Source organism: Apus apus, chromosome 5 (assembly GCF_020740795.1).
Source record: "Apus apus isolate bApuApu2 chromosome 5, bApuApu2.pri.cur, whole genome shotgun sequence".
Taxonomy (NCBI): Eukaryota; Metazoa; Chordata; class Aves; order Apodiformes; family Apodidae; genus Apus; species Apus apus.
Window position 1 is genome coordinate 43,435,195 of NC_067286.1, and position 15,113 is coordinate 43,450,307.

The following is a 15,113-nucleotide window of genomic DNA, read 5'->3' on the forward strand; positions in this document are numbered from 1 at the left end:
GCCCTTCCTCTACGGACAGTCTAGTTTGCCATCCTTGAGGTCTGTTGAGTACACACAGCTATGGGAAAGTAGCTCACAACATGACAGATGCAGTCTTGTTTTTAAAGGGTCTCTTGTGGAGTGTTGGTTTACATGCATCAGCATATCCTTGTGTGGGCCTATTTTTGTGTAGGCTGTGCTGTAAGCCAGATCATGTGCACTGAGATTCTGGTCCTTTAAACATCAGACAGATATTGCAACTAGTTAGGAGGCTGATTTAAATATTGATGGAGATGGTCTTATTTAGAGACTGATGGGAAGGAATCTGAATGGGAAAAACTAGATGGAAAATTCCTAAATTCACTTGATGTTCCATTGCTTCAGTGCTGACTCTTTAGAAATCAGTACAGGATCCGATAAATCCAGAGAGAGATACCTCATTGCTCTTCTTATATCAATACTTATTTCAAGACAATATGTTAGTTTTTTGTCCGAAAAGGGACAGGCCCAATACTTGTTAAGTGTGTCCCTGTTGATGGTTAAGTTGGCAAATTGATTCAAAAGAGCATTTAAAGAAGCAAAAAACAATGCATGAATTTTCACACATCAGGCACCAATGAAATAAGCCTGCAAATCCCAAAAAAGTTTATGTACATGTTCATGAAGATTGCTGGTTACATTTCATTTGGGTGACATAAATTTGAAAGGATTTATGCCTTCAGATATAACAGTAGAAAAATCGTTCAATAGTGTCTGGAACCTGGTGATTACATTTTTAAAGGAACATTGAGTTTGGAACTGACATTTAGATAAGAGAAGTAGAGACAGGGGTGGAGAGCAAACGTTTTCACACAGCTGAACAGGAACAGTGATGGTTCATAAATTTATTTTTTGTCATACATTTCAATGATAGCAGCTTTCTGCATGTGCCTTATATGTTCCTCCTGCAGTACAGGAATTCCCACCTCAACAATGGAGATCTAGAAGGGAAAACTGTCCAGGAACACCCACTGACAACTCTGTTTTCCTTTTCAGATGGATGTACAGAACAAGTAAGGGAGACAGCAAAGTGGATTGCATTTTTATGTTCTATTCTTGTTTTATGATTCAGGTAGTTAAAATAAGCCAAACAGATTTTTTTCCCTAAGGTGTGGTCCAAATGGTCAGCTTGTGTAAATTTGTGACACTGGTTGAGAAACTGGCCCTTCATTTGAACAGAAGACAGGCTTGGTTGTTGTGCAGCTTTCGTTATGGCATCCAATTGCATCATCTTGGTTATCTTCAGGCAGGACTGCCCATCATTTGCCCCTTAAATGTTACTGTAAGCAAATGTTTCCAGGAACCTTTTGGCTGGGTTTTTCAAGGCCCTGGGCAGCTGAGTATCTAATCTATTTCAGAGGTTGCCAGGTGGTGGTTATATGATGCTTAGAAAACACCACTTCAGCATTGCAGAGGATGGCTGTGATGCTGAAGAGCACCTTGCCCTCTGACCTCCATCAGAAGCGTCCTTTAAAGATCTGTCACCTACTACATGTATCCAAACTCCACTGTTTTCTCTGAACTGCCCAGTCCATTTTCTGTGCTAGCAAAATTCTTGCTCAGCAGTGAAAGAAGTAACATAGAGGTCATAGGTCTTACTTTAGATCTTCCTCTTTTGCATTAGCTGAGGGCTGTTCAAATGAAGCCAAACAGTGACTTGTAGAATTATAAGACTCAGAAGACAGTGGCTTCTGGGCCAGGCCCTTGGCAAGATCTGGCCATGTGGTACCTTCTCCGGCACTTCGTTCTCTTGCTTCTAGGCAGCAGGCAGCTGCTTTGGTGTCTGTGCCATCTCCAAGATGTGCCTGTGTGGAAGGGCAAGCCAAAATTTTTGTTGCACGACCAAGGCATGATACCATGTGTTGTGTTATCATACTGCAGGAACCCTGTAACTACTTGTGGTACATGTTGGGTATTTTGTCAGTAAGTTACATGGAATGATCCTATCAAAACAGCACTGTGTGACTTTGGTGCCAGAATGCAGCTGATTGTCCGTTTCCTTGTTCTCAGGTTCTGCTCATGGTAGTGAAGCAGATCTTTCCAGACTTTGAGTTTATGTGGTTGGTGGAAGAAGCTAAGAAGAATCTGCCCTTGGAGCTGGATTTCCTCAATGAAGGCAGAAATGCTGAAAAGGTTGCTCATATGCTCAAGAACTTTGACTTCCTGAAGGTGAGGTAACATGCTTCCTTGTATTTATGTGCACTAATAGTCTTGCATAATGCATCTTGTGCATTTCATTCACCACCTGGAGGAATCCAGCAGAGGGAGAATGATGTTGAGTCCCTCTGATGTTCATCCTAGACTGCTCTGCTGATACAGACCAGAAACTGCTCTGAGACATGCTTCCCAGTCTGTTTTCTGCTGTAGGCACTGTATATTGGATGAGGAGTGGTGGCTTGGGACAAGCAGTCCCTGGAGCCTGCTACTCATTTTTCCCAAACACTGTTTCCAAACTTGCCCAGGAAGTGAATTTGCCATTCTTTGCTGATCCATCTGATGGCACCTTTTCCTAGGTTTTGTCTGTACTGAGGGCAAGAAATGGACATAAAACAGAAAAGCTAGACTGAAGCTGATGATGTCAAGTATCTCAGGAGGAAGCATGTTTGCATGAGTCCTTCCTTCTGCAAAAAAGCATGTTTTCACTCTAGAACTGAGCACATCCATGCATTCATGTTACCTTCATACACAAACTCAGCTGCACCAATATTGTGCTCTTCCCCACTGACACTCTTAACCCAGCTCCCCTGCTACACACTGACCAAGGTCATTGACAGATATCTCAAATACAACCAGACATGTGCACATCTCATTCTTGGAAAGACCTAAGCATAGGTCTTCAAACTTGCAAGTGCAAAGATCTTTTGGTGACATACAAGAGGCTCAAGCCCCCACTTTCATTCTGGAAATGCACAAGTGTGGTCAAGTACACACAGTGCTGTGGGCACAGTCACTGGTGCAACTGCATTTGCACATACACAAAGGCAGCAACAAAATGCACCCCCCTGTTTATCCAGAAGTCCCAGGATGGAAGTGACAGATGTCTGAAATGAGTTGAGTTTTCGTTAGGCTTTACAGGCTGGTGCATCTATGTTTTCCTTGCTTCCTCCATGCAAGGACTATAATTCCGTGTCACCCGATTCCAGATTTGGGGCAGTCCTTTGGGAGCCCAGTGGCAGCAGTGGCCTTCCCATGGACACAGGTAGCTAAAAGCTGCCAGGGCTACAAAAGGCCAAAGGCCAAGGATTTTGTTGAATGGGCAGTCATCAGAAGTGATACACCTTGGAGAGCTGTATCCATTGCAGCTGTAACTAGGATACTGTGAAGCAAATCCCCGTGGAGATGGCCAGTCAACTTCCTTGCTGGGTTAAAGAGCTACCATGATATCAATATGTGTAACAATAACAAATGGCTGGAGATGGCTAAATAATGAATCCTCCTGTCTGACCTGCCAATTCAGAGATGTGTTCATTGCCCAAAGGCAAAGGAAGAATTGGGCTCCTATACCATTAATTTTCCTAAACAAGGTGAAAAGAAAGCTGAGAAGTAGATTTTGTGCTGTGAACCTGTTTGAGTTTTTAAAGCCAGAGATAAATTGTTTCCATGCACTAGCATTACAGCCAAACATCTGTGAGTAATTAAAAAAATCACTGCAGAATTTGGCTATGAATGAGAGGCATCTCTCAGAGCATGGATAGTGCTCTACAAGTCCATTGACTTGCCCCTGTAAATCTTCAGACAAGAATAAGTGTCATCTAAAATGATCTAAGCAGCAAGGATCAGTGGGCTAGATGGGCTGGGGAACTGTTAGTTTTGGAGTTGGTTTGATTTCTCACCAGTATAACTGCAAAGAATGAATACACAGATAAGCTGAGAAGGCTGCAAGTAAGTGAACCCCCTTGCCCATAGTGGTTCTCTGGCATCAAAGTCTGGGCTAGGTTAACGTGGAAAGTATGCCAGGCATGTGGAACAGTGGGACTGAGGGACACTGCAATTCCTCAGCAAAGGAGTGTTTGATCTAAAGCAGTTCACACATGGTAAGGTAGAAAAGGGTGACATTGGGAAAACGGTCTCTGGAGGACAAGGAACAGTGAGGGAGGCAGATAATTTGTGAGGGACTGAGACACTGTCAGTAGTTACAAGCAGAGTATAAAGCAAATGCTGCTTGTTCAGGAATTATGAGGAGTGGCCTTTCTGTTTCCCCTGGCTTTGGTTGCACTAGAGGGACAACACTTCTGACCTCTTCCTGTCCTGCCACAAGGTGCTGGACCCTTGCAGTGGGTGAGTCATGAGTCTGCAGCAGAGTCAGGCGGGTGAGGAGAGGGGCTGCACTGCTAGCTCTGTCTTTACAGCATCCAAAAGGCGCACCTCTGTACTGGGGCACAGTAACATCAGTGGATAGAGCTCCCTTATGTCTTAGGTAAAATGTATCTTTGTGGCTTCAGCCAAGTGCAAAGGCAGATCTGGACAGCTTGGGTGACTGGTCAGCACAGTGACTTGAAGAATATCCACAAGGAACTTCAGCGAAAGGAATCTTGACAGTAGGGACTTCAGTGTGGAAAGAATGTGGCTGGAGAGAGAGGCTGGAAAAATGGGAGCCAGCCTGAACAAGGCCTGTGCCTCTGCCTCCTTGGGTGACACTGGGGCTCTTACTGGTACCCCACCTGGCTTGATTTAGTGCAGATTGAATGAAAAGTGCTTTGACATTTTACACTTGTTACTGTGTCACATTGGCAATAAGATAGTTAAGGGTCTCCCAGGGTTTCTGTGACAAGCCCCTTATTTGTGGCACTTGATTTTTCTCCCAGTTCAATTGTAGATGTCCTAAGTATGCAGGGTTTGTCAGCTCAAAGGCGTTTGTGTTCCAAGGGGCACTGTGGACATACAATTTATGATGATGGCTTATCATTTTTAGAGCTGCATAAGTGGGCCCTGTGCATAGCAAATGAGATAGCAAATCCTGTCTAAAGGACCTGAGTGGATGATTCAGAAACTTGCAATAGGTACTAGTTAAACAGACCAGCTAGTGGAGCTGCAGAGCAGACAAGAAAGTCCTCAGATATCTGTGGGAGGTTGTCAAAATCATGTAAAGTGTGGCCAGAAATGTTGCATGAGGACAGATTCTGCTGCCATTGAATTACTGTGTTGTCCTTGCACACATTGCTGCTGTCCTTGGGAAGAGGCTGGTAGATAGATTTACCTCCTTTCTGCTCAGGAAAAAATACAAGTTCTCACTTCAACCTCTTTCATTTTTACTCCTTTTCTAGACTGTGTGTCTTATATTCTCCTTGCTTTCCCAGTCTGTTTTTTGACATAATCCATTGTTCCTGTTTCAGGTCCCCAGGATCTACTGGGAGCTCTCAACAAGGCGTGTCCTTCTCATGGAGTTTATGGAAGGGGGACAGGTGAACGACAAGGCCTACATGGAGAGGAATGGAATCAATGTTAATGAGGTAGTTTCTTAGCCATCTCTGGATTGGGCATGGTGGGCAATGCAAAACTGATGTTGACATCAACTGGTGTTGATGCAAAATGGAGGTTGACAGGACAGAAGGGGGCAGAAGAGGGAGCACATACAGATGTGAGCAGAGCAATCACTCTGAGCTATCTCAGTTCTTGTGCTTCTGGGAAAACCAGAACCCCTTTTGGGGAACACTCCCCTGTAGGCTGCATAGCTAGAGAGATCTTCAAGGAGGCAGATGGTAGAAGATGACCATGCTTTTCTATTATGTACTCCTATGGTTTGTTCCAAGATGGCAGTTCCTGTTAACCTAAAAGAACAACTTCAGCTTCTGATTCTTTTTGTCTCTCTTCTTTCTCCCCTTTTTCTTCTGCATTAACTTTATCCTGGATAAAAGCATGGGATGTGGCTTTTATATCCCAACAGCTATCACCTTATGCAGGAGATAGAAATCATGTCTTTTATGATCACAGTTGTTCAAGTGCTGGAGCCTCAGCTTCTGGTGCTTTGCACAATATTCTGAGAGGAGTTGTTTTCTTCTGCTTTCCAAAATCTCCCTTTTTCTTCTGGATGCAACAGTTTTCTTCTTTGCTTCCTGGTCCCACATTACTGCATAATTTTGCAGTCCTTAATTAAACAACTGCCAGATTTTGTTCCTACAGAGAGGCTACATTTCCATAACGAGTGAAATCGTTTATATGTGTGGCATGAGGTTGAGAGAGCACTTCGGGTTTTCTATGGCTGAGAGATTTTTGAGGAAAATAAGGTATTACTTCCCAGAAGGACTGAGAAGATGCGGTGGAAATGATTTTGAGCCATTGGACAGTGTGTGAAGCCGTCTCTCCCAGTCAGTGAGTGCTGACTGAAGCACTTCTGCTTGCATTTCCCTTTGTGCCTCAAAGCTGCACTTGGTCAAGTGGCTATCAAAGAACTGTTGGCATAAAATCAGTTGTACTTAACCTGTCAATCCACTTACTTCTGATATCTGAATGCTTCTTCTCTCTCTGCTCTTCCTTCTTGGCTCTCTTTCTATCCATGGCAAAGTTCATGTGACATCAGTTACAGACATGCCAAAGACATCTTAAGGGAAGGGAAATATGAGTTTGGTATGCCCCACAAGGAGACAATGTTAAGTGTATTTTCTCAGCTGCCTCCCTAAGTCAGCATGCAGCTCTTTCTCTGCCAAAAGAGCTCAGCCAAATTGCAGGTGGAGGACTGAGTAACCTGCTTATTTCTCTGCCTGTTTCTGTTCACCTCTTCCTCTGTTCTTGCACCCCGCAGAAGTCAATGAGATATTTTCTGGTAACCTCTGCAGGCAGAAAGGCAGGTACCTTTCCATGTGTTTCTCCCCTGAAATACAGGAAAGGAAGGCCTAGGGTTAAAGTGGATTTTGAGACTGTCTTTCCATTTTAATTGTAATAAATAAGCTGAGGTCGTGGGTAATAGTGAACAGTATTCTCTCCCCTGCAAGATGTCTTGTCCATTTTCATTCAAGAATGAATACAGCCTCACCTGTAAATGGTGCAGTCTCTGCCCTTTCATGTGTCCATCAGGAAGAATTTGGAGCATTTGGGTCACTGGTTTTCCTCCTCCTCTCATCAGGGCATCACAGAGATTATTGTCAGCTGATCAGAGATAGACGTAAATCCTTCTCTGTCTATTTTGTGCTGATGATCTTTCCTTGTATTTACCAAGGTAATTGCCTCAATGATGCATCTGGTCTGCACAAAGCACCATAGTGTGGCTCTTGAGAACATGGTGGATCATGGACTTTGCTATCAAGAGCTATTTTAAAAGCCTTGTCCATGGCAGAACACACAGTCAGCTCCATTCACCTGAACAAGTCAACTAGTCAAAAGTGAAAGTAGTTTATTTGAGTGAGTTTATCCTATCTTTGTCTTCTGCTATGAAGGCAAAAATCAAATCTAGTGCACAGCACTCAGATACAACACTGAATATTTCTCAAAGTCTTGAAAAAGTCAGTCAACCTGTTTCAATGCATTAGCAGGAGGACTTTTGAGCAATATGTACTTTCAGATTTTGAGCTGGGCTTCCTCACAGTCCTTGAACAGCAGATGCATTCTGAGATCAAGAAAGCTAGTGTAGCTCCCAGGGATTTGGTTGCTTTATTGAATTTTCTCAAACTGCTGGAGATAGTAAAGTTGTCTGGAGAAGTCCAGAGAAAAACATTCTTTACAATCTTCCATAGCTTTCTCCAGCCAGTCAGGGTGGAAAATTTAATTCCTTCAGCCTTTCAGTGGGATATTTTGCTGCCAGTATGTATCAAAATGAAGAAGAGAAGAAGCTAATTTCAGTTTTTCTGGCTTGCAGAGGCTTTTGCTTGTGGTAGGATAGATTTAGGTTGAAAATTCAGCTCATTTTTTTGTTCATCTATGTTTTTGGGAAGGTAATTTTGTGATGTTTTGGCACAAAAGTTTCCATGCAGCAATGAAAACATGTATTTTGCTGATTCTGAGCTGGTCTTTAAATTATGGCTAAGATGTATTTTTAAAGATTTGTCAACAGAACTCTACTGCTGCAAAGTATGAACCTCAGAGGTTTCTGGCAATCTGTCAGGTATAGGATGTTACTCAGCTCAGTGGGCAGGACTGAGTTTCTACAAACTCTCTCAGTGCCTGTGTTGAGCTGTGCTTCCTTCCTTTTCTCTCCCCACACCCCAAAATTAATGATTAAGTTTTACTGATTGCCAATAAAGCAACAGTAGAAAGGAGGGAGTACTGAGCCTGGCAGAATCATGTGATGGAGAACAAGGTCTGTTATTATGGCCACAGTAAAATGAGACAGGAGCAGTGCACCCCAGACTTCTCCTCTGGCAAGGTGCAGCAGATGGGTACAAATATGATCAAGCAAATATGATCAGCTGCTGCTCTTGATGCCCTGGGTAAAGAACTGCATGGCATGGTGCTGGGGTGAGCAAAAGGCAGCAGACCCTGGAAGGAGCATGAGGAGGGGGTGGCAACCCAGGTTTCAAAACTGTGACGTGGCATATGATATACAGCAGTTCTGGCTTTCCAGAGATGTATTAGCTCCCTATAAATCATCTCAATCTATTTATCTATCAACCTCTCTATCATCTTACTCCATTTTGTTTTACTGGGCGGGTGAAGAGGAGTCTTCACTAAGCAGGATTTCTCATGTGACAATGCAGCCTGGAAAAGCAAGCTGAGCCTCTCTCCTCTAAATGGAAAGGATCCCTGAGGTGAAAGCTCTCTTCAAACCAGGTTACTGACATTTACTTAATACCATCTGTAGCAGGATTATCATTAAAGCTGCCCAAAAGCACATTAATCTCTCTGGATCCGTCCAAGCGCTGGATTGTAATGGCATTTAATCAGAGAAGGCTTTGATTTCTAAAGACAAGTGCAAACACTGAAATATCTGCCTGTGATATAGTTACTTATTCATGTGCAAGTGTGGCTGGGGATGAGCATGCAGCTGGGGTATTGACAGTGGGAGGGAAGCCTGGGGAGGGGAGTTATCAAGAAACAAACTGGCATGAATTCTGAGGGAAGACCAGGAAAACGGGCTGTTCTTGTTTCAAGACACAAGAGTTTACAGTCTTGGTGGGGAAGATACATTTGGAAGAGGTGAGTAGCACAGGAAAGGGAGGAAAAATAGACTGATGGTCTCTCAAGGTGTTTGTAACATACTGTATGCAGGAGGGAAGGAAGGAGCATGGACTTTTACACCCATTCTGATTTTCCCTGATTCATACCTGTATACAAATCTTAACATTATCACTGATCTGCTGCATGAGTCCTCCCTGTCCCTCCTTGTGGATGTTCCATTTGTCTCCACAGAGGCTGCTGAATCAGCAGGCTGTGGGAGTTGTGAAGTTACAGATGCACTTTTGACACATGCTCTATTGCCTCCAGCTAAGCAGCCAGCTCAGGTAGCCAAGTGGAGAGTCCCCCATGATCCCCTTGGCTTGGACTGGAGTCAGGGAAATGAAACTATGCTGTGTACTTCAGCTCACTAAGAGCCTGGTCATGAGCCATAGCTGACTCAGAAGTCAGGAGAGTGTTTTGTCTAGCTGACAACTGAAAGCAAACAGCTAAGGTACTTAAGATGAGATACTGTGCGCCATTATTGCCATCTGTCACCCCATCCTACTGTGGCTTTTTGCTTCCTTCTGTTACTAAATGGGTTCTGCAATGGAATGGTATCTCTTAGCTCGATAAAGAGCCCAGCTACCTTCTAACGGCTGACAGCTTTGCAACTTGAAATATGCTTTCAGTGTGGGATTTACCCTTCTGCCAAGATCCAGGAGCTGTTGCCTTGTATCTGCTAAAATTTAAGTGGGATTTCTCAGGGGGAATCCCTTTTGTCAGCACAAGTGTGGAAACCTCTCATGTCTCAAGTATTTGTGCTTGTAGCGCTCAAGATGAAATGGAGCATGGAGGTTAACACTGTTTCCGGGGAAAATGGGCTATTCTTGCTCTTTGCACCTGCTGATTTAGTCTGGGTAGAAGTGTCTTTGCAGATTCTTCTACATTTCTTCTTGTCTGAAGCTTAATGAAAATTCACAAGGCACTAGTAAGCAAGACATTTCCAGCTTGTGAACTGTGCAAAGACAGCAGGTAAAAGAGTTAAATTACAGACAAACCCATTTCTTACTGAAAGTTGATCTCAAGAATCAGTGTCAATCAATTGCTTAAATCTCAGCAAGATGCTTTACGTTAAATCCAAGGAAATATGACTACATTTAAAGCCAAGGTAAAATGATCCTCATGGTCATTTTGGGTCTGACAGAGATGCAAGAAACAATTAAATGAACATCAAATCTTCTCTACCTGTGTCCTTTTGAGAATCTGTAGAAACTTATCAAGTTAGTCCTCAGTTCCCTGGACGGATGAGTCAGAATATTTCTCCCCACTTAAATGCCATGAAGGATGAGGCACTGAGCAGGAAAATAATTTCCTCAGTCCCCAACAGAGTGTATGCGGCATGTGAGGAGTACACTCCAGGAGCCCTGAAAACTATTCCTGTATCTTAATGACATCATGTCTGTCCAGACATCATCTTGCTGTGATGATAGATCAGTGCATAGTGATAGTACTGCATGACAGAGCACAGTGTTTTGATCCTCACAACTGGATCACAGAGGGAAGAGTGTGAAATCGGATCTCTTGTGTGTTACCCTCCTAATCTGCTATGGACAAGAGCCATCTCAGAGCAGAGGCACAGAGTAGGCTCCATATTGTGCCTATTCTCCATCCAGACCCTTTGCTAATTTGACACCAGTTTAATTGGGCAGGATTGCCCTAGTGGGATGAAGCAAACCCTTAGATGATGGCTGTAATAACAACAGTGAAAGAAAGCAAAAACCCAATACACTCTTCAATCCAATTAACCTTCGATTAAGGTTCCAAAATCAATGCTATTATTTTGGCCCGAGGAGGTAATATTGAGCCTTGAGAAATGAGCTGCACAACGACCTTTACTTTTAATGAGATCAATAGAAGTTAGTGTCGCCATCTCTTAAAATAATTGACAAATATTGCAGCCAAATTAAGGCCAGAGACTAGTATCTGCTCCTGATCTAAAGAGACAGTCACAGATGGAGTTGGGACAGGAAGGGATGACGCCCTATCAGGCAGTTTCATCTGGGTCTTATCAAGGGCAGGTGGTGAGATCAGCTCTACAGAACCATGTCACAGGATTTTTTTCTTTGCCTTTCTTCTTCATGTCAGTTGGAAGCATGGAGCCAGGACCACTTCAGCTTGTTCACAAGGCCAGGAAAGTATCAGTGACTCTGCTTGGATAATCCAAGCTGGTTTGCTACCTTGCAAATACCCATGAACACACATCCAGTCTTTTTAACTGTAACTTTTTAACTGTTCATTGGCTCCAATTTGCATGCATTCTCTCCTTTCTAAGAGGTTTCTTGCTAGCTATTGAGTGTTGGTGTTTGTAAATATACTAATTTGTGATGGACTTCCCAGTCTTTTGTTACTGTCAGGTCACTCTGTCAGCTGGGTGTGCCGATTTATTAAGAGGAGGGTATCATGCAGGGGCTGGGGTGTGCGCTGGAGTTTTCTGCTACAGGGCTGTCTGTAAGGCAATATAATATAGTTTAATCAAAAGTAGCTCCTAGTGGATCATGTGAGGATTACAGGTTGTCTAGGCTTTCAAAACTAATGGCAGCAACAGTTTGCAGCTCTGTACATACACAAGAAGAAATATACCATTGCTTCTACCTGTAGTACAGCTTGGGATACTCTGAATTTGATGACACAAATGCAGTAGGTGTACTTGGTAAAGTACTTGATACACTGCATATGAGTTGGCTAACTGGAAAATGTGAGGATTCATAGGAAAATTGCAAAGTAGGTAAGAAACTGATAGAGACAATGGTGGAGAGAAGTTACCTTGGTGGAATTTTCTGAGGTTTGCTTTTCAAACACATCTTATTTAATGAATTCAGTGATAACCTTGATGCAAATAGAACTGTGTGAGCGAGGTTGTTGATGACACCAAGTTGGGAGGTTCTGTAATTGTAGAGGAGGATCAGAGCAGCAATAGCAATTGGTGGCCTTTAGGACTGAAGTGATAAAAAGGGATAAAAACGAGCAATATCAAATGAGAAACCATGCACTTAAAAACTAGTAAGAAGAGTTCCTTAAATATGCTGTGAATTTATCAGAGGGAAGTGACATACTAGAATTAACTTTGGGATACGAATCAGTTGCAGGGCAAGTGTGTTTCTGGTGCAGAGTGACTGTGTAAATCACAGGTTGACAGGTTGACTCTTAGGGTGCATCTGATAAAGGAGCATCCTGGAGCACTGGGACAGTATTTATGATGAATTTATGCTGATAATTATCTTACTGGTGAACACATTGGAGTAGTAAATACTGGAAGGGAAGGAACTGGTTAAATTCTAGGGTTTTATTAGCTAAGGAAAGATTTTAAATGTACGTAATTAAAATTAGGCTGGGTTTTAGGGGAAAGTTTCTGACCATCTAAAGAGTGAGTTTTTGGAACTGCCTCCAAAGTCATGCGTTCTGTCTAACTTCCAGTGAACTTGAGCAGTTTATAGATAGACTAAGTGATAGTGAGCAATAACAATCCTTAATGTCTGCACTACATTATTTTCTTCTATATTGACTTGTAACTCATGTAGGTTAATTTGTGACATGTAGCATCCTTGCCATATTACATACATAAAATGAACTTCCTGTGCTCAGTTTGGTGAGCAGTTCCTCCAAGTCTGGATGTTGCACATGTATCGGTCACTCCATTGGTTTTTGCCCAAACTGCTGACTCTCCATTTTGTAGTCTGCAGTCTGCTTATTCCTCAGCTACAGTTTTTTTTCAAAATGAAAACACTGGGCTGAAATTGTGCAGTTTGCCTGACACAGGTCATGTCATGTACTGTGGCAATGGCAGGTTGCTATTTGCAATGACTGGTGAGGACACAGACTCACGCGGAGGCTGTAGTCATCATATTCTGCTGCAGCACAGGCAGACAAATTGAACTTCTTTTAGGCAATAACACACCTTCTGGCAACAGGCAAGTATGTGCCTCTGGCCAGAGGCAGGCTGGTGACATCCTGACATATCAAGCTCAGTCAGCTCTGCTTGCTGACTAGCATAGCTTTTTTTCTTACATGTCGTGTATGCCTTAACTAGGCCGTTCTTGATTACACCCCCTTCTGCCTAGTTGTATTTCTTGCAGCATATCCACTGCTACAAGTGGATATTCTGCTTCCTTGCTATTCAAACCTTCTAATATCAGTAGACTGCCCCTCCTTTGCCATTCTTTAGCCAGCTTTGGAATCTTCAGCTCTTTTAATCTTTTTCCCAAGTAAATTATTCCTGCATCTTGCTCATTTATGTGCTTTCTCTGAACTCACTCTGTGTAGTCTGCATCTCTCTGTTAATGAGGTGTCTGGAAATTAATGCAGAATTTCAAGGGTGATTATTTTTTTTTACCATGTGCAGCAGAACAATACCAGGGAACCCTGGTAAGGGTAAGGACCTTGTTGTGTTGAATGATAAACAGAAAAAGGAATGATGACCTCTCTGTGTCATAACAAAATGCCTGTGTGTTTACTTTGATCTTTGGTTCTGTAAATCACTGCAACCTTTTGTCTAATTTGTGATGCACCTTCACCCCAAGGTCTTACACAGGCTAAGTCCTGGATTATAATTATAGGTTACTATTCACTTATCACACTCTTAAGATCTAGAAATATAACCTTCCATTTTTGTTTAGAATTCAACAATATTGGTCCTTTAAGTGTGAATTTATTTTTATCCCTTTTTAGAGGTATGTTAACAGACAAAAATATGCAAAAATACTTTAGTATGCAGCACAGCTCCCTCTCTTGCATTGTGTAATTTTTTTTTTCCTAAAATTAAAGACTGTTTATATGCTTGTATCATAAATCCCTGTAAGGTACCTTCTGAATGCTGACTAAATTATGCAGAATGTGTTCCTCCTGCTTAAAGAAGGCATAAAGTCTTGTTTCAACGAATTAACTACTGCAGATACTCAAGGCTGCATGCTGGAGAAGAGGTAAATTTACGTACAGCAGGGAAAGGAGAGAGGATGAGAAAACTGTGAAGATTATCTTGTACCCAGAAGCCAGCTTGTGGCTCTGAATAGGGCTGTGACCCCTCTGTTCTTATGGTAAGATGGGAAAATGAATCCCAAGCTTCTTTTGCATTGTGTTGTGGGCTACAAAAAGCTATGACTACAGATCTGTTTAGTAACCTGTCTCCTGCCGTTACCTCAGGAGGGGAGACTTTCCCTGCACCTGGAGCCTACAGCCATACCATAAGATGCTGTTATGAGGGTGGCATGGATAACTTGGTGAGAGGCATTTTTGTAGGATCCCAGGATATTTGAGATTGGAAGTGATCTCAGGAGATCTTCTAAGCTAAAATGTCAGCTAAAAGGTCAGACCAGCTTAGTCAGGATGTTGTCCAGTCAGGTCTTTAAAACCTCTAGGGGTGGAGATTGTACAGCCTCTCTAGGCAACTTGTTCCACTGTGTGACTTTACCAACCTATGTCATTACTGGAACATAGAAGGTGAATCTAACATCTTTGAAGCAGCCTGTACTCCAGTGCCCCAAACTAATAGCTTTACAGACTTTAACCATGACCAGCCAGCAGGTTTGCAGAACTGCCAGCCTTTCTCTGGACTTGTGTTTAATGGGTATGAGGCATAAAGTTGTACGCTAGGTCCCCAGATCCTCATCTTCAATAATTCAGTGCTCTTTTAGGTCCCTGGAAGGCAAACAGCTGAGGTAGAGAGGGCAAAATGTGGTTTGTTTAGTGTGTACACAGGTGTTGAGGTTGATGCTGTGATCAGTCATGATGTCCAAGTCCATTCCTCCTGGTGTGTAGTTCCCTAGGAGGCTGTGTGAACGAGTGACTGGCTTAAAACAGATTAACTGGGATGTTCTTGGATGGTCAGCAAGTGCTACTCAGCTGTTCTTGGAGGTCACAGCAGCTGGTACTTTGGTCTTATCTAGTTTTAGAGCTTGTTGATCTAGGAGGCCTGTGAGGGTCATGTCATTGCTCCTGTGATCCTGCTGGTGATTCAGAAGGGAAGCCTCATTCCCTTCAGTCAGTACTTAACACCTGTGTGGCTTTAGGAGAGC

General features: G+C 42.9%; 1 protein-coding gene across 3 annotated transcripts in view; it reads left to right on the plus strand.

Annotated features, from left to right (window-relative positions):
- The window catches only part of ADCK1 (aarF domain containing kinase 1), an 87,266-nt gene that overhangs the window by 63,593 nt on the left and 8,560 nt on the right, over positions 1 to 15,113 (plus strand). For all 3 annotated transcript variants that reach the window (XM_051620891.1, XM_051620893.1, XM_051620892.1), the window contains 2 exons: positions 2,029 to 2,187; positions 5,352 to 5,468. In XM_051620891.1, the coding sequence (XP_051476851.1) occupies positions 2,029 to 2,187; positions 5,352 to 5,468 (276 nt within the window). The remainder of the gene's footprint in view (positions 1 to 2,028; positions 2,188 to 5,351; positions 5,469 to 15,113) is intronic.